At 39.7% G+C, this 20,537-nt stretch overlaps 2 protein-coding genes across 2 annotated transcripts; both read left to right on the top strand.

Moving 5' to 3' along the window:
- The first annotated feature begins 227 nt into the window (after positions 1–227).
- On the top strand, positions 228–1,671 carry LOC137936117 (uncharacterized). The gene is made up of 4 exons (XM_068780667.1): positions 228–359; positions 592–603; positions 985–1,190; positions 1,380–1,671. The coding sequence occupies exons 1-4, from the start codon at positions 228–230 to the stop codon at positions 1,669–1,671; spliced, it is 642 nt and encodes a 213-aa protein (XP_068636768.1).
- Positions 1,672–19,141: 17,470 nt separating this feature from the next.
- LOC137936120 (zinc finger protein CONSTANS-LIKE 13-like) lies at positions 19,142–19,940 on the top strand. Its single transcript, XM_068780669.1, has 2 exons — positions 19,142–19,535; positions 19,693–19,940. Exons 1-2 carry the CDS (start codon positions 19,142–19,144, stop codon positions 19,938–19,940), a joined length of 642 nt encoding a protein of 213 aa, XP_068636770.1.
- Positions 19,941–20,537: the final 597 nt, after the last annotated feature.

Below are 20,537 nucleotides of genomic sequence, written 5' to 3' on the forward strand. Positions count from 1 at the left end.
TTTTTTCCGTCTGCTTTCTCCTCCGTTTTCTATGTGAAAAAGTTCTTAACTCACCGCCAACAACTACAGCTCTTGATTTAATATTTTTAGTAGAGAATTCTTGAGTTAATTTGATGATAAAAGTTTGCAGTTTTTTATTTATGTAATTCACTAGAGAGGCATCTGAGAAAGAGGGAGAGAGACAAAGGTTGCTGGGAACTACACTTTACAGCAGGAGTCGCTCAAAAATGGCGAGAAATGCCCAGGATGAAGACCACCCAGAGAACAAAAGCAAAGTCTGCAATCATTGGAAGGAGAAACAAGCCTTGCTCTACTGTCGAGCCGATTCTGCCAAGCTTTGCATCCCCTGCGACCGTCAAGTACACGCCGCCAATGGTATTTTCTCCAAACACTCCAGATACCATCTCTGCGATGTCTGCCGAGACCAGCCGGCTTCGATTTTCTACTCCTTTGCCCCAACTGTGACTTCGACGCTCACCCACCTTCCCTTGAGGCACACCAACAGAACCACCGCTCTCTCGAGCCCTTCTATAGCATAATTAGGTTAATATAAGTAATTTTGTATAACTTAGACCTGATTAATTGATTCAGGTTCCTTTCCCGGTAAGAACTAAACAGAAAATGGAAGAAGATGCCATTTCTGTCTGCATATTTGAATGCAAGGAGATTCGAAGCTGCGGCTTTTAATCTGCAATCGATTCTACCTCGTTTATAGTCCCACATGGAATGTTGGCTTATCGTGGAAGTTGTATTTGAGCGTAGCTGCTGGGTAATTTGTTTGTGACTAATGAAAAGGTCCAAAATGGGTTAAATCATCGGGGATTTTTTTTTCATTCGTTCACACTCGTCTCCTCTCTCTCTATCTCATCACCTTCTTCTGTAAGATTATATTCTCTTCTCTCTCCCTTTCGATTGTTCCCCTGCAATATTTGTAAGACCAACTTCATGTTTTCTAATCTGGCTTTTATTACCCGTGTTTCTCAGGGACAACCGGTTACGGATCATTACGATAAGACTACCTTCTGCAAGTATGGCTCAGATGCGGCGACGGTGTACGGACTCTCCGCCTTCCTCGGTGTGCTGGTGAGTCAGGGGGTCGTCACCGGCGTCACTAAATGTCTCTGTTTTGGAAAAGGACTCACCGCCGGACCGACCAGGAGCTGCGCCGTTTCCTCCTTTGTGCTTTCCTGGTAAGTCAAAACAAAAGAAGAAAAAAACACTCTCCCACGGTCCTACAGTGCTCAGTTCTACTTCTACTAAATATCTCTATTATTTTTAACAACATTCACAAACACAACTTTTTATTTCCAGAATTCCAATCTCCCCAAACCTTCCCAAGTAAAAATCCTTTTTGTTGAGGACCTTTGATTGTGATTTAGGTGTACTTTTCTGGGTGCGGAAGCGTGTCTTCTGGCCGGGTCCGCGAGGAATGCTTACCACACCAAGTACCGCGCCCACTTCGGTGTCCAACACCTATCATGCGCAGAGCTCCGGGAAGGGGTATTCGCCGCCGGGGGGCGGCGCTCATCTTGCTCTCCAATGCTCTTCTCACTCTTGTTCTACTGGTCCCACGCCAAGGCCCACACGGGAGGGTGGCAGAAGCACATCAACGAGGGCGTCACCATGAGCCCTTACCCCCGACCCGGGGAGTTTGGCAGCGAAAAGCCCTGATCACCACTGTGATAGGATTATACAGATCAAATTATATCTAGAGAGCAAAATTAAATACACAGATTTAACGTGGTTCACCCAAATCGGGCTACGTCCACAGCTGCTGATGATAATTCTTTATAGGGAATATCGTTCAATGTTTACAATTTCCTATCCATACAATCCATACATTAATCTACCACTGCAGATAAATAAATACAAATCTGTAAAAGAAGGAACAATGTAACCTGTACGAAGACCTGAGACTCGCCGATGCCCAAATAGCACCGGTCAGAAACAACACGAAACAAACAGCACACGGTCAGTAATAAAACAAACTAGTCAACGCCTCTGCGGAGGCGTTCCTTCTTCCTCTCCTTCGCTCTCTCCCTCTACACTGAGGATACAACGCCCTTCTTCCTTCTCTGGTCTCTCTCACTTTACACTGAGGATAGAGATGCCCAACAAGAGGAATCACGCAACGCCGGAGCAGCACAACGACGGCAAGCAGAGAGTATTTCTGCAGCAGCGTCTCGGCGAGAAAGGAAGTGATTTCTCACTGTATCGATCGTACAAACTCAAAGCACGAAGCTTTCTCACTCTCTCTGAAAAACAAACCTTCAAAGAGCTTCAACGGAAAAAAAATTCCGAACGTTTCTGTTACTCTGGTTTTTTTTCACACACAGTCGAAAATCACACAGCGATTTCAAATCGACGGGGGGGGGGGGGGGGGGGGGGGGGGGGGGGGGGGGGGGGGGGGTGGGGGGAGAGGAAAATAAAAGCTAAGTTAAGTATTTAATGAGGTTGAGTGCTCCACACTCCAACCTTATAAAGAAACAAAAAAATTCCCTATATGTCCCTTAACTTTTCAAACATGGGGATTCCCTAACAATCTCCCACTTGAAGACTGATATCAATTTGTCTTCACACATATCAATGCAGCAGCTTTATCTAGGTCTCTTCATTCTTGCAGACCAACTGAAACTGAACATAGCTTCAGTTTATCAATAGTCACCGGTTTTGTTAGCATGTCTGCAGGATTCCTATTACCTTGGATCTTCTTCAGCATTAGCATCTCATCCTCTAACAAAGATTTGATGAAATGATAACGAAGACCAATGTGTTATAGCAACAATCTTCTGTATCTGCGACATCCAACTGACAGCTGTTGTACCCACGGTAAAGACATAACCAGTGGTGCTTCTCCGGTGATCAACTTCTCCTGCAAAATCTGCATCTGTGTACCCTTGCACTTGCAATTCACCTTTGCCAAAGTGCAAACACTTATCTGTGGTGCCACGCAGATATCTCAAGATCCACTTTACTGCCTTCCAGTGGGTCTCACCTGGGTTTGACATAAATTTGCTAACGGCTCCCACTGCATGACCAATATTTGGTCTCGTACAGACCATTGCATACATCAAACTTCCAATGGCTGAGGCATATGGAACTTTATCCATGAGCTCTCTCTCTTCTTCCGTGTGAGGAGACTGATCCTTGGATAGACATAAGTGTTTGTCCAAGGGTGTGCCAACTGGCTTGGCATTGCTCATGTTGAATCTCTGCAAAACACGAGTAATGTACTCTGCTTGAGATAACTGCAATACTCCACTTTGCTTATCTCTTGTGATTTGCATTCCAAGAATCTTCTTAGCTGGACCCAAATCCTTCATGTCAAATTCTTTTGACAATTGCCTCTTCAAGTTTCTGATCTCATCCATATCTGACCCAGCTACTAACATGTCATCGACATAAAGTAGCAAAATGATATAACCGGATGTGTACCTTTTGAAGTAGCAACAGTGATCGGAATTGCACTTCTGGAAACTTTCCTTATGCATGAAACTATCAAACTTCTTGTACCACTATCTTGGAGCCTGTTTCAAACCATACAGGCTCTTTTGGAGTTTGCACACCATATTCTCTTTCTTCTTTTCTGAGGAACCTTCTGGTTGATGCATATATAACTCCTCATCCAAGTCTCTGTGAAGAAATGCAGTTTTCACATCTAACTGTTCTAGATAGAGATCTTCAATGGCAACAATGCTCAACACTGTTCTGATAGTGGTGAGCTTCACAACGGGAGAAAAGATATCAGTGTAATCGATTCCTTCCTTCTGTTGGAATCCTTTGACAACCAATCGGGCTTTGTATCTCTTAGAGCCATCATGCTCCTCTTTCACCCGATACACCCATTTGTTATGGAGTGCCTTCTTCCCTATGGGTAACTCAACTAGTTCCCATGTCTGGTTTGAGATTAGAGAATTCATCTCATCTTTCATAGCAAGCTCCCACTTGCTAGCATCTTCAGTCTGACATGCCTCTTCATAGCATTCAGGCTCTCCTCCATCAGTCAACAGTAGATAATTGATGTATCTTCTGTTAGGCACATGAGGTCGAGAAGATCTTCTCAATATCGGAGCTGGAACAGGGGACTGTGATATGTCGGGCTGGTGTGCACTACTCTGTTCAACAAATTCCTCTATCTGAGGGTTTGCTACAGAGTCATCTGGGACATCATCCACATCTGCATATACTGGCTCACTCTCTAGTGAGTTACTGTCATCTGCAGTGTGTCTGTCCTTGTACATCACCCTTTCACTGAAAATCACATCCCTGCTACGGATCACCTTTTTGTTTTCATCATCCCATATGCGATATCCAAATTCATCCTCGCCATAACCGAGGAAGGTACATTTCTTGGATTTGGGATCAAGCTTATTCCTGCCTTGATCACTGATATGCACATACGCCATACAACCGAAAACTTTAAGGTGTGAGAATCTTACTTCTTTTCCGCTCCATACCTCTTCTGGTATTCTGTATTCCAGTAGAACTGATGGACCTCAGTTGATCAAATAAGCTGATGTGTTGACTGCTTCTGCCCAGAAGTGCTTTGGTAGGCCTGATTGCATACGCATACTTCTGGCTCTCTCAGTCAAAGTTTTGTTCATACGCTCAGCTACACCATTGTGTTGAGGCGTACCTGGCACGGTTCTCTCCATGCGGATCCCATTATCATAACAGAACTTCTTGAATCTGGTGTCTTCATATTCACCACCATTATCAGTTCTCAGCTTTTTGATCTTAAGTCCTGTTTCATTTTCAACCATGGCTTTCCATCTTCTGAAAGTATCAAACACTTCAGACTTGTGACTTAGGAAGTAAACCCATACCTTCCGTGAATGATCATCGATGAATGTCACAAAGTAGTGTTTTCCACCAATGGATGAAATAGTTGTTGGCCCCCAGACATCAGAATGGACGAGCTCTAGCCTTTCCTTCTTCGGAGCTCTGCCATGTGTCTGAAAGCTAACTCTCTTCTGTTTTCCAAGTATGCAATCCTCGCACATATCAATTTCTACTGACTGTAGCTCTGATAATTTTCCCATGGAATGCATAATCTTCATTCCTTTCTCACTCATGTGGCCCAGTCTCTGGTGCCACAGGTTGGAACCTTGGTTGCTTGTTGCAGCAGCAATGGTACAACATGCTTGTGCTGTCATGTAGAGAGTACCACTCTTCTTTCCTCATGCAACCACCAATGCACCCTTCGCAATCTTCCAATCATCACCATGGAAGGTTGTGGTGTAGCCTTCACTGGCTAGCTGCCCTACTGAGATTAAGTTCTTTCTCAGGTCAGGAATGTGCCTGACATTTTTCAGCTCCCATACAGACCCATTTAACTGGATCTTCACTACACCTTTGCCTACTATATCACACGGTTGATCATCACCGAGATATACCTTACCAAGGTTCTTGGACTCATATTTCTCAAAGAGCTCTTTCTGCGAGGTAGCATGGAACGATGCTCCAGAGTCTAATACCCAAGACTCCTCCTTGCTCTCCAGAGAGCATATCAATGCAGCATCATTCCCTGAGGAGGAAGCAACATTTGCTTCTACCTTCGCCTCCTGATCCTTCGGTGCACTATTACATTGACTTTTATAGTGCTCGTTTTTTCCGCAGTTCCAACACTTGACATTTGAGTTCTGAGATCTATTTGGGTTCCTGGATTGAGACCTTCTATTCTGAGGTCTGTTTGGGTTTCTTGATTGAGACCTTCTATATTGAGAAGTGCCTCGATGAGTTGACCTTCCTGGTCTATTTTCTCTAGTTCTTCCTATTGCCTCTGTAGACAATGCTGAAAAAATCGTCCCTTCACCCGATGATTTTCTTCTGATCTCTTCATTGAGAACTAGATCACGTACATCATTAAATTTTAACTTGTTGCTTCCTGATGAGCTGCTCACTGCTGTAACAGTGGCATTCCAGCCCTCTAGCAAGGAAGACAAAAGTATCAATACTTGTACTTCATCGTCGAATTCAATTTCGACTGAACTCAATTGGGATGTAATGATATTGAGTTCATTTATATGTTGAGCTACTGATGCTCCTTCTGTCATCCGCAAATTGAACAGTGGCCTCATCAAATACACCTTATTTGAGGCTGACGGCTTCTCGTACATATTTGCGAGAACCTTCATGAGACCCGCTGTGGTCTTCTCTTTTGCTATGTTAAATGCAACATTACGGGATAATGACAGTCGGATGAATCCAAGGACTTTCCTATCAAGGAGGTTCCACTCTTCATCCTTCATACTGTCTGGCTTGACTCCATCAAGCGGTAGGTATAAATTTTTCTGATACAGATAATCCTCTATCTGCATTTTCCAGAAACTAAAATCTGACCGATTGAATTTTTCAATTTTTAACTTCCCTTCATCTGCAGCCATTACTCCCACTCAAATTTGACTTTCTGTATAACCTAGCTCTGATACCAATTTGATAGGATTATACAGATCAAATTATATCAAGAGAGCAAAATTAAATACACAGATTTAACGTGGTTCACCCAAATCGGGCTACGTCCACAGCTGCTGATGATAATTCTTTATAGGGAATATCGTTCAATGTTTACAATTTCCTATCCATACAATCCATACATTAATCTACCACTGCAGATAAATAAATACAGATCTGTAAAAGAAGGAACAATGTAACCTGTATGAAGACCTGAGACTCGCCGACGCCCAAATAGCACCAGTCAGAAACAACACGAAACAAACAGCACACGGTCAGTAATAAAACAAACCAGTCAACGCCTCTGTGGAGGCGTTCCTTCTTCCTCTCCTTTGCTATCTCCCTCTCCACTGAGGATACAACGCCCTTCTTCCTTCTCTGGTCTCTCTCACTCTACACTGAGGATAGAGACGCCCAACAAGAGGAATCACGCAACGCCGGAGCAGCACAACGACGGCAAGCAGAGAGTATTTCTGTAGCAATGTCTCGGCGAGAAAGGAAGTGATTTCTCACTGTATCGATCGTACAAACTCGAAGCACGAAGCTTTCTCACTCTCTCTGAAAAACAAACCTTCAAAGAGCTTCAACGGAAAAAAAATTCCGAACGTTTCTGTTACTCTGGTTTTTTTTCACACACAGCGATTTCAAATCGTCGGGGGGAATAGGAAAATAAAAGCTAAGTTAAGTATTTAATGAGGTTGAGTGTTCCACACTCCAACCTCATAAAGAAATAAAAAAATTCCCTATATGTCCCTTAACTTTTCAAACATGGAGATTCCCTAACACACGGCACTCTCTCATCTTTACTTTCTCGGCTGCTTCGACTTTATGGACCATACCAGCGAGAATTGTCTACGTAAATAAAAAGGGTCCTAACATTAGGCGATGCTTAAATCTACTGGTTTTCTTTCTGTGCTGTAATGCGGATTTTTTTTTGTTATTGGTTGAAAGGAGAAGATCATAGCAGTGGTAACTTGGTGAAAAATTCCTCAAAATACAGACGGCCCCTGTTGCTCGATTGTTCTTCAGTTGGTGGACTTTTTATTGAATTCTCACTCATTTCATCAGACATTGTAGTCAAATGAGTGCACGATTTGCCAATTATGAGCCAACAATGGGGTGAAAATGCTTGGAAGGCGAGGGGATAAAACAGAAAACTGCAGCTGTATTCCCCAACAAAACGTACAACCACTAGTGGAATGCCTGTCGAGTTTAAAAGTTGCATAATTTGCATTTGAAAAACTTTTAACTTCAAGACTTCCATGAGGTTTATACAACAAACCCTTTCATGGAGATTCTTCAACAACCTCAGAATCCTATAGATTGGCTCATGATGATGCGATCGTCGTGCTAAGCAAATGGTCAAGTTGCCCTTCCTCCGTGCATGGATTCTCCTTCTGAAATCAAATGAAAACATTGTATGGCTTCTCTCACTTAGCTAACCGAATGTAGGTTAATCAGATTAAAACCGAGAAGCAAGAAGGGAAGGAAGACAATCCACTTCGTTCGCCAGTCATTCAGGCAAGTAGCGGAGGACGGAGTTGCAGAACCACCAGAAGGCGGGGCTCCGTCGGATGCTTTGGTTTCCTTAGAGCAAGTATAATTGCATCGACTTGGGCGGACTACTCTATATACACCTGTGCTGGCCAAAATGTATACGTCCTCCTTGTTGTGCTGCCCAAAATGTATACGTCCTTCTTGTTGTGCTGCCCAAAAGAGAATATATAACCCAAAGAAGGCAGAGAGAGGACTTCCCAGAGTAGAACCACATGAGATTGGCGAATTCTCCGCACAGCTGCCGCTATTTTCAGGGGTTTCAGCACCCACCCAAATGGCATCTCCGTACAAATCTGCATATAAGTACCTGAGGTTCCAAACCGTAACTAGATTACTAAACGGCCAACATTAGTAAATGGATATCTTAAACTAGAGGTAGCTAAAGGGATGGAATTTCGGATTGAATAAGATTTCTTTCACCTCCCTGACATGCATGGATCGGCAGAACCTCCATACATAAAGCCTCCAGTGATGGATGCAGATCCTTCCTTTGTGTTTATAGAAGAGTGAGAGTAGCCCATGATAGAAAATAAGATTTTTTAACTTATTTATGAAAACAACGTCAACCTCAATTTATTTACAAAAGTACCGAATTTTGACCGGTCCACCGTATATGTGGACAGTCAAAGCTGACACATAAGCTTTGACTGCTTATGCGTTGCCACATTACCAGTGCGACACTGTAGATTAACACATCGTCTGCCACGTTAGTATAGTTGACACGTATTCTGCCACGTCATTACATGATAAAATTTTGAATAAATTTAAAAAAATCAAATACACTTTTTATTACCTTATATCTAAAATAATAAATTATTTAAAAATTATAATAAAAAATAAAAAATTAACTCTTACTTATTTAACACTATTTAATATCAATTAAAATATTATTAATTAAAAAAATTATAGTTACACTTTTTATTTCTTCATATTTTAAAAAATAAAATAAAATAAGTAAATTAATTAGATTTAAAATATTTAAAAATTTAAAAAATACAAAAAATTTATTTTAGAGTTTAAAAATACAATTTATTTGAATACTTTTGATCACCTTATTTACAAAATAATAATATTTACAGATTTTAAATATTTATAAATAGAAAAAATCTAACTCTTACCCATTTATTATGGATTTAAAATATTTATAAATTTAAAAAATCTTACTCTTAAGTCTTACCCATATATTATCGATTTAAAATATTTAAAATTTTAAAAAAATATACAAAAAAGTTATTTTAGAGTTTAAAAATACAATTTATTTGTATACTTTTTATCATCTTATTTACAAAATAATAATATTTAGAAATTTAAAATATTTATAAATAGAATAATCTAACTCTTACCCCATTTACTATGGATTTAAAATATTTATAAAAAGAAAAAAATTAATTTTAAGTCTTGCCTATATATTATCCATTTAAAATATGTATAAAAAAAAATTTACTCTTAAGTCTTACCCATATATTATCCATTTAAAATATTTATAAATTAAAAAAATATACAAAAAAGTTGTTTTAGAGTTTAAAAATATAATTTATTTGTATACTTTTTATCATCTTATTTACAAAATAATAAATTATTAAAAATATATTATTTAATTAAAAATCTTACAAAACTTTACAATAATTTTAGTTTGGCAGAAATTTCATTAACATAAAATTAGAAATTAAACAGTAAATCACAAAAAAATCAATACAGTAATTAAACACCTAAATTCAAATCAACATTATAATTAAATACAATAATTAGATTCAATTAACAAAAACCCTAAAAAATCACTCTCCTAAATCGGCTTCTGAAATTCAAATTCGCGTTTGGAGGGTGAATAGGGCTTCGGTTTTGATAGAAGGGGCGGCGAGAGGATGTACAGAGGGGAACGGAGAAGAAGAACGAGAGATGAGGCTGAGACGAAGAGAGAGCTGTTGAGAGGGGGCGTCGAGGGCGAGGCCGAGCGGCGGCAGTAGGGGAGCGGTCGTGGCCGAGCGGTGGCAGCAGGAGCGAGGGCGAGTGGAGAGGAGAAGGGGAGAGATGGCAGCAGGAGCGAGGGCGAGAGGAGAGTTGAGGAGAAAGATGGAGGAAGAAACATTAGAATGAAAAAACATATAACGGAGGGCTTACATGGAGTGAGCTAACGTGGCGAGAGATGACGGGGCAAAGAGGGAAATTGATAATGACGTGTCAGATGACATGTCAAATGAAGTGTAAAAATAATGATGTGGTAGCCCGTGTGTTCAACTACTATACAGCACTGATGAGGTGTCGACACGTAAGCGGTCAAAGCTTACTTGTCGCCTTTGACTGTCCACATATACACTGGACCGGTCAAAGTTCGGTAGTTTTGCAAATAAGTTGAGATCGTCGTTGTTTTCATAAATAAGTTTTTTCAAACTGGTATTTTTGTAAAATTCCCTAGAAAATATGGGGCTTATAGACCCAGAAGAGGTGTTTCCTCCGGGACTCTGTAGGGGCTTGTAAGGGGAAGGGCCCATGATGTAAATTCTGGATTAAGATTTAAGATTAAAGTTTTTCTAACAGGTACATATGTGTACAGTTACAATGGCATTGTTGAAATATCGCTTGAACATGAATAACTCTCCTTTTTGTATCCTACCTAGGTATATAATTCTTGATACAATCCCTTATTTTTTCATCTTCCTGGCAATAAATTTTTGGTGGTGCGAACCAAAGGGAAGGATGATTCTGATTTTTACCCAAGTCGGAAACCAAGTGGATTTATTTATTTTTTTCCCATCTCTGTTTCTCGTTTTTAATATCTTTCTATTATACCACCCTTAAACCCTTCAACCCCCTTAGGCTTCTCCATTAGGAAAGTTGTGAGTAGTATTTTTCAATACAATTGTTATATGACAGGTGGGTTTTTTTATTGGATAACTACGTCTATAAATCTATAAATCTGCTTCGTTGAAACCCATATTATGACTTAGTATTTGCTGCTGCAGAATAAAATCAATTTTAAAATAGGATAGGATGCTCGGTAAGGCATCCTAAAATCAGCTATGTTTTGGATTTTGGGCAGCCAAGATTCCCGTGTACTCATGCTTGCTCATCTTTCAGATTGCACAAAATTGCAGAGGAGATCCAGAAATTTGATCTCATAATGGTCAATTCAATATTCAGAGTCAGAGGAGGAAGAAGAGCACCCATTTTGGTGCCGCTTACAGAGTTTACTCAGTGAAAGACGTAAAGATTATCTTCACTTGGAAAGCTGGGTTTCATCCTTTAACAATCACAGAATCTTGATTCTTGTTTAAAGGTCAAGATCAGACAAGAATCAGGGTTGGAAGGAGAACACAATCGAATTATTCAGGTTCCTTTCCCAGTAAGAACTATCCTAAGGAAAACAGGAAATGGAAGAAAGAAGATGCCATTTCTCTCTGCATATTTGAAGGCAAGGAGATTCGAAGCTGGGGCTTTTAATTTGTAATCGATTCTACCTCGTTTATAGTCCCACATGGAATGTTGGCTTATCTTTTAAGCTATATTTGACCAGATCAGCTGGGTTGTCCGCTCGTGATTGAGGAGTCCAGACCCTCTCGTTAATCACCATTCTGTTGTTTTTCCATCGTTCCGAATGTGGCCCACGTTCTCGCTCCCGCCCCCGTCTCCTCTCTCTCTATCTCAGCACCTTCGTCTGTTCTCTCTCCCTTTCCATTGTTCCCCTGTAATATTTGTAAAATCAACTTCATATTTTCTAATCTGGCTTTTATTACCCGTGCTTCTCAGGGACAACCGGATACGGATCGGTACGATGAGACTATCTCCTGCAAGTATTGCTCAGATGCGGCGACGGTGTACGGACTCTCCGCCTTCCTCGCTGTGCTGGTGAGTCAGGGGGTCGTCACCGGCGTCACTAAATGTGGCCCACGTTCTCGCTCCCTCCACCTTTCCCTTGGAGCCCTCATCTCCTCTCTCTCTCTCTCTATCTCATCACCTTCGTCTGTAAGATTTGATTCTCTCTGCTCTCTCCCTTTCGATTGTTCCCCTGTAATATTTGTAAAATCAACTAATCTGGCATTTTTTTGGATGTCCCACTTTTTTTGTTTTTTTTTATTGTATTTGGCAGGAAAGGTGAAGTTTCGTTTCGATGGAAGCCATTTCTGAGTCTTTGACGAGTGCTTGAACTGTTACTCTACTGTGTTTTTTTTTTTTTAAATTTCTTCTCGTACCGTATTTATTTTGAAAGGTATATTATGGACCCACTTTGAAAGATTTCTCTTCCTTGGTTGGAAAGAAATCAGGGGTGATACTTCTAAGCGCTTCAATTTTTTCCGTGTCTTCTGTTGGGGGTTACCTAAGTTATCACAAATAAGGCGTTATAGTAAAAAGACTTGAATTGAAATGATATTACACCATTTCATCTGCCCAAGCAAAAACGGAGGAAAGTTGATTCTTACCTTTTTTGCGAATCATCTACTTTCCTCGCGCGACGTGCGTTGCTTCTTTCTCCCACCCAAAAGGAAAAAATTATCCTCATTCGCTATTCTCCTCTCCCTCTCCCTCGGCCTTCGTCTCCCAACGATTTTTTTATGGTTCTTACCGAGTCTATGATGCTTCGGAGAACGGATTGAGACAGGAACCTCGTCGGCGCAGAGCAACGGATGGACATTTGTTGCTGTGAGGTCGATCTTCACGTCGTAACAGAATTTCGCAGTGGTTTCGAAGGTCTCGGAGCCGCCTGGGAAATCCAAAGTCGAAGGTCTCTTTTGCGGCAAGGCTCTTCAACGACGACGACGATGACGACAACAATGACTTATTATTTTTTATTTTTTTTTCACTTTTTAAAATTTTATTCTAATAACACGTAATTAGTATATTAATTTATAATAAAATTTAATCATGAATTAGTTGAATTATAATAAACTTTAAACCACTGGATTTACATTTTGTGTTAATATATTATTAATTAATAATTAGTAAATAAATATATTATGTTATTGATAAATTAATATATTTATTTATTTATTACGTATTTTTTATTTTGTATTAAAATAGTGAGTTTTAATGTTAAAAAATATATTATGTCATTAAAAAATAATTTATTTATTTATTATACTCGTTTAAGTTATTTTTAAAATTTTATTTATTTTAAATAATTTATTCTAGTCACACGTAATTAGTATATTAATTTATAATAAATTGTAACCATTAATTGGTTTAATTATTCAATTGCTATAATTAATTAAACCATTAGGTTTATTTATTATATTCTCTTATATTATTTTTTAATTTTTTTATTAATTTTATATAATTTATTCTAGTAACACGTAATTATTATTTTAATTTATATTAAAACGGAAGAAGATGCCATTTCTGTCTGCATATTTGAATGCAAGGAGATTTGAAGCTGGGGCTTTTAATTTGTAATCGATTTTACCTCGTTTATAGTCCCACATGGAATGTTGGCTTATATATTAAGCTGTATTTGACTAGAGCAGCTGGGTTGTCTGGTTGTGACTAACGAGAGGGTCTGAACAACGGCAACGACGTATCAGGCCTTCTCGTTAGTCACCATTTTCTTTGTTTTTCCTTCGTTCCGAATGTGGCCCACGTTCTGGCTTCCTCCGCCTTTCCCTTCGAGCCCCCGGTCTCCTCTCTCTCTCTCTCTCTCTCTCTCGTCACCTTCGTCTGTAATATTTGATTCTCTCTTCTCTCTCCCTTTCCATTTTCCCCTGTAATATTTGTAAAATCAACTTCATGTTTTCTAATCTGGCATTTTTTCTGGATGTCCCACTTTTTTTTTTTGGCAGGAAAGGTAAAGTTTCGTTTTGATGGAAGCCATTTCTGAGTCTTTGACGAGTGCCTGAAGTGTTACTCTACTGGTTTTTTTTTTTTTTTTTAAATTTCTTCTCGTACCGTATTTATTTTGAAAGGTATATTACACTTTGAAAGATTTCTCTTCCTTGGTTGGAAAGAAATCAGGGGTGATACTTCTGAGCGCTTCAATTTTTTCCGTGTCTTCTTTCTCCTCCGTTTTCTATCTGAAAAAGTTCTTAACTCACCGCCAACAACTACAGCTCTTGATTTAATATTTTTAGTAGAGAATTCTTGAGTTAATTTGATGATAAAGTTTGCAGTTTTTTATTTATGTAATTCACTAGAGAGGCATCTGAGAAAGAGGGAGAGAGACAAAGGTTGCTGGGAACTACACTTTACAGCAGGAGTCGCTCAAAAAATGGCGAGAAATGCCCAGGATGAAGACCACCCAGAGAACAAAAGCAAAGTCTGCAACCATTGGAAGGAGAAACAAGCCTTGCTCTACTGTCGAGCCGATTCTGCCAAGCTTTGCATCCCCTGCGACCGTCAAGTACACGCCGCCAATGGTATTTTCTCCAAACACTCCAGATACCATCTCTGCGATGTCTGCCGAGACCAGCCGGCTTCGATTTTCTACTCCTTTGCCCCAACTGTGACTTCGACGCTCACCCACCTTCCCTTGAGGCACACCAACAGAACCACCGCTCTCTCGAGCCCTTGTATAGCATAATTAGGTTAATATAAGTAATTTTGTATAACTTAGACCTGATTAATTGATCTTCTCGTTAATCACTGTTTTTTTCATTCGTTCACACTCGTCTCCTCTCTCTCTATCTCATCACCTTCTTCTGTAAGATTATATTCTCTTCTCTCTCCCTTTCGATTGTTCCCCTGCAATATTTGTAAGACCAACTTCATGTTTTCTAATCTGGCTTTTATTACCCGTGTTTCTCAGGGACAACCGGTTACGGATCATTACGATAAGACTACCTTCTGCAAGTATGGCTCAGATGCGGCGACGGTGTACGGACTCTCCGCCTTCCTCGGTGTGCTGGTGAGTCAGGGGGTCGTCACCGGCGTCACTAAATGTCTCTGTTTTGGAAAAGGACTCACCGCCGGATAAAGAAGGATGGTTGACTTTGATGAAAAGAGGTAAAGAAGGATAGAGAAGAAAAGAGAGTAGTTAGAGGAGAAAAGAGACATGTTCGAAAGAGAGGAGGTCGAAGAGAGGCACTCTGAGAGATGAAATAATGGAGGCTAAGAGAGGAGGTCGAAGAGAGGCACTCTGAGAGATGAAATAATGGAGGCTAGGATTAGAGTTTCATAGTCAACCTCTAATCCTCCCCCTTAGTCCTTTTATAGTTCACTTAGGGAGTGTTAGCCCCCCAAATGGATTTTTGAAGTTCAAGTTCATGTCTAACATGAAGATCATGTCACTCATGTACATGAAGATCATCTTCGCACTTGGTGTTAGTGTTAACGACTTCATGTGCACTAGAAAACAGTTTCCAGTGTTAGTGCCCTAACATGAGAAAAACATAAAAAACAAGAGAATTCCTAAACCTTTATAGTACACTTAATTACAACAAAATCCTTAACCCCCAAATTAGGTAAAACAACCATTATTACTACACGAATAAGTTATTTAATGTATAATTAAATATATTAATATATTTATTAATTGAATTAGATATTTTATTGTGCATTAATATGGTAATTACAGGAGCCAATGAAATACGTACATGATTAATTAAAAATAATAAATAAATAACGTTATAAATAAAAAAAACGAAAGTAATACGTTGAGTTATTAATTTATTAATAACATATGATATATTTTAACCAAAAATGAATAATTTAAGAGAAAAAAATGATCTAATCATAACTTTAACACACTATATATTTGTACATAATATATTTTATGTATTATTAATTAATAATATATTATCACAAAATTTAAAACCATTGGTTTAATTAACTATAGCAATCGGATAATTATGCCAAAATAATTTATCAAATATTTATTTTAATAATATTTTAATTATGACTATTAAATCACTATTTTAATATAGTAATTATAAGATAAATATATTAAATAAATAAAAATGTTTATTTTATAAATAAAATTTATAAATTAATGATTTTTATGACGATAGTTTAATTTTTCCTAACTTAGGAAAAATTAAACCATCGTCGTCATCCTCAGCGGCGAGCCAGCGGGCAACGGTGACGGGCCAGTGCGCAATGGCAACAGCGGCGGCGGACAACGCCTACAGAGGCAGCGCTCCGACGGTACGCTGAGAGGGAGAAGAGAGGGAGGCTGAGAAGCTCTGCAACAGATGCTCAACCTCCCGTGCTCTGTGACGGAGGTCGAGAGGGAGAGGGGAGGGAGGATGGTTGTTAAACCGAAGCCGATGGCTGAAATCAAAGCCGAATGGGGAAATCGAGGCCGAATTGAAGTAGAAATTAAAAAATCGAAGCCCAAATGTCAAAATCGAGCGAGAGGTTCAGAGGGAGAGCGAGTCCGAGATGGAGAGAAGGACGCCAAAAGGACATTCGCAGCGAGATGGACGCCGTAGAGAGGGAGACCAGAGAGGGACAGTGGAGACGAGAGAGGGAGCAGAGAACGAGAGAGGGTTGCGGGAATGAAATAGCAGAGAGAGCCCCGCGATAGTGTTATGTACATGATTCTCAAAATCGGACATAAAACATTTTTCGTCGTTTACTCTTGGGACATGAACTCCTGAGTCATGGATGATCATGTACATGACATGAAGTTTGGCGCTCCCTAACGACTCCAATACATGAACTTAATAATGCGCCCGAAGATCATGTCCTGAGTCATGTTGACTAATAGCTTAGGATAGATTATTAATAACACACACACACACACACACACACACACACACACATATATATATATATAATTAAAACTTAAAAACATGCTTAAAAAGGAACCGAGTTACTCGTAATAGTCCACAATTTACAATATAACAGCAAATGTTTATGCCTTGGAATATAACAATGAGTTTGTGCCTTTAATATTAAAATCATCAACTTAGGGGTAGGGGGGTGGGTTATGGCCAGAAAATAGGATTTTTTAAACCAAAATAAAAATAGGTTAATTAAACAAAAATAATTGCTCAAATACTTGATTTGATAATATTTTAATTATCACAATTAAATCACTAATATAATACAGTAATTAAAAAAATTAAATATAATGAATAAATAACGCCGGTTTAATTTTTCCTAACTTAGGAAAAATTAAATTAGCAACGTCATCTTCCTCACGGTGTCGATAATGGCAGGGAGGCAACAACGACGGAGGCGGTGCTCCGACGATACGTCAAAGGCCTTGCAATAGAGACTCTTCGACTGGATGCTCTGTGACGGAGGCCGAGAGGGAGAAGAGATGGAGGGAGAGAGGGAGAAGGGAGAGGGAGAGGGAGAGGGAGAGGGAGTGAGAGTGCAAATACGAAAGGAAGAAGAGAGCAGAAGAAAAAAACTTTGGGGGAGGAAGGTCAAGAGGGAGAAGAGAGCGCGAGACAGAAAAATAAATAAATTCGACACGTCCCGAACAATGGCTTCAAGTGGATTATTCACAATTTTGGGCTGAATCGTGATTCCACGATTTTAGCTTGAGACAATTGCGTGCATTTTTTAGATGACGCTGGCATTAGTGCACCATTAACGGTCTAATTGAATGAACTACATAATGCGCATAAACAATGCCATACTTAGATTGCAACACTTCAATCCCGAGAAAATATTTAATGAGACCCATGTTTTTTGTCTTGAATTATTTACATAAGCTCTCCTTCAACCGGCTAATAATTTTTGAAACACTTCATGTTATAATAATATCATCCACATATATCAATAGGAGAACATTTCCCTTATTAGTATGCTTAACAAAGACATAGTGATTCATCATACATCTATTGAAAACAAAGTGATCCATCAAACAAACACACGATTAATTAATATCTCAATTAAATAAGAATTCTCATATAAAGTTAGAATTAATTAAAAATACATCATGCCTCAATTCTGAAAAAAAGGGTGTCTCAAATGTCATGTACTTTTCCAATTAAGCCATTACATTTAAGAATCCAATACACAACAGAACACGGCCAATACGTAACCTAAAATAAGCTATGTTTTGGATTTTCAGATTGCACAAAATTGCAGAGGAGATCCAGAAATTTGATCTCATAATGGTCAATTCAATATTCAGAGTTAGAGGAGGAAGAAGATCACCCATTTTGGTGCCGCTTACAGAGTTTACTCAGTGAAAGACGTAAAGATTATTTTCACTTGGAAAGCTGGGTTTCATCCTTTGACAATCACAGAATCTTGATTCTTTTTTCAAGGTAAAGATCAGACCAGAATCAGGGTTGGAAGGAGAACACAATCGAATTATTCAGGTTCCTTTCCCAGTAAGAACTATCCTAAGGGAAACAGAAAATGGAAGAAGAAGAAGCCATTTCTGTCCCCATATTTGAATGCAAGGAGATTCGAAGCTGGGGCTTTTAATTTGTAATCGATTCTACCTCGTTTATAGTCCCACATGGAATGTTGGCTTATCTTTTAGGCTGTATTTGACCGGAGCAACTGGGTTTTTTATTTGTGACTAACGAGGGGGTCTGAACTGCGGCAACGATACCATTTTGTTGTTTTCCTTCGTTCCGAATGTGGCCCACGGTCTCGCTCCCTCCACCTCTCCCTTCTAGCCCGTCTCCTCTCTCTCTCTATCTCTCTGTCTCATCACCTTCGTCTGTAATATTTGATTCTCTCTTCTCTCTCCCTTTCCATTGTTCCCCTGTAATATTTGTAAAATCAACTTCATGATTTCTAATCTGGCATTTTTTCTGGATGTCCCACTTTTTTTTGTTTGGCAGGAAAGGTAATGTTTCGTTTTGATGGAAGCCATTTCTGAGTCTTTGACGAGTGCTTGAAGTGTTACTCTACTGGTTTTTTTTTTTTTTTAAATTTCTTCTCGTACCGTATTTATTTTGAAAGGTATATTATGGACCCACTTTGAAAGATTTCTCTTCCTTGGTTGGAAAGAAATCAGGGGTGATACTTCTGAGCGCTTCAATTTTTTCCGTCTGCTTTCTCCTCCGTTTTCTATGTGAAAAAGTTCTTAACTCACCGCCAACAACTACAGCTTTTGATTTAATATTTTTAGTAGAGAATTCTTGAGTTAATTTGATGATAAAGTTTGCAGTTTTTTTATTTATGTCATTCACTAGAGAGGCATCTGAGAAAGAGGGAGAGAGACAAAGGTTGCCGGGAACTACAAAAGGAGACCAGAGGCTTAATGAAACTTTACAGCAGGAGTCGCTCAAAAATGGCGAGAAATGCCCAGGATGAAGACCACCCAGAGAACAAAAGCAAAGTCTGCAACCATTGGAAGGAGAAACAAGCCTTGCTCTACTGTCGAGCCGATTCTGCCAAGCTTTGCATCTCCTGCGACCGTCAAGTACACGCCGCCAATGGTATTTTCTCCAAACACTCCAGATACTATCTCTGCGATGTCTGCCGAGACCAGCCGGCTTCGATTTTCTGCGCCTCCCACCAACTACTCCATTGCCCCAACTGTGACTTCGACGCTCACCCACCTTCCCTTGAGGCACACCAACAGAACCGCCGCTCTCTCGAGCCCTTCTCCGGCTGTCCTTCCGCCAACGAGCTCTCCTCGCTATTCGGCTTTGACGACGACAAGTCTCTATGGTTTAGTGATGGTAATTCGGGTGGATAAGAGGAGGGGTTGTGGAGTGAGTTTGTGTGGGAAGCGCCATATTAGAATGTATTTAATTTATTTATTATTTATTTTTTGTATTTTACTATTTTGCCCTTTTACCTTTTTACTGTATAAAACTACATGGTTATTCGTAACAGTTGATTCAATAAATCATTTTCATGAATCAATATTTGTTTGTCTTCTCGACTGCTGTGAGCCCGACGAACAGAGCAACGGCTCTTTTCCAATCCAAAATTCTAACATGGTATCAGAGCGGATGATCCTCATCCTCAGAGTATTTTCGGCTGGCGGCCCTTCTCTCGGCGATTTCGGCGATTTCGGCGATCCATCGTCCATTTCGGCGACGGTCATCGGCGACCTGATTTCAGCTCTCTATTTCAGCTGATCTTCTGACACAGAGGTTAGATTTCATCTTCCTCCTAATTTTTTTTTTTCTAAATAAGTTAAGCTTCTGTTTTCTCGGCGAGATAGCGCCGTTGCTGTGAAAAATGGATTTCGGTAGTGCTGCTATGGCGCCGTTGCCGTGAGGGCTGATTTGCCCCTTTTTTTTGGTAGTCGTGCTCTGGTGCCGTTGTCGTGCGGGCTGAGTTTCCCCTGTTTTGGTCGTGGTGTTCTAGCGCCGTTGCCGTGACCTAATTTGTCTCAGGATTTGGCAGAGAGTTGGTGCTCTCTCTGAATTTTTTTTTATTGCCTCTGGATTTAGTCGTGAAGGTTAAGTTTCCTTTCTGTTTTTTTTTTTTTTTTTGTGGTTGACCGAGAGGTGTGATATATTTTTTTTCTGGCCTTTTGTGTTTGGCCGAAAGGTGTGCTATGGTACATTTGTTGTTCAAAATTTTTATGTTGAATTCTTAGGTTACATACAAGACCTTCATTAGAATCTTCTTGGGGGCTCCATGGAGACTTATTCATTGATGGGCGTTTCCAATTCTGGTCTTCGTACCAGTTCGACTCGTTCCAATTTTGACGAACCATCGAACCCATA

This window comes from Aristolochia californica, unplaced genomic scaffold, assembly GCF_029961685.1.
Source record: "Aristolochia californica isolate CCGP_79_NKW_82.1479 unplaced genomic scaffold, dmAriCali1.0.hap1 SCAF_7, whole genome shotgun sequence".
Taxonomy (NCBI): Eukaryota; Viridiplantae; Streptophyta; class Magnoliopsida; order Piperales; family Aristolochiaceae; genus Aristolochia; species Aristolochia californica.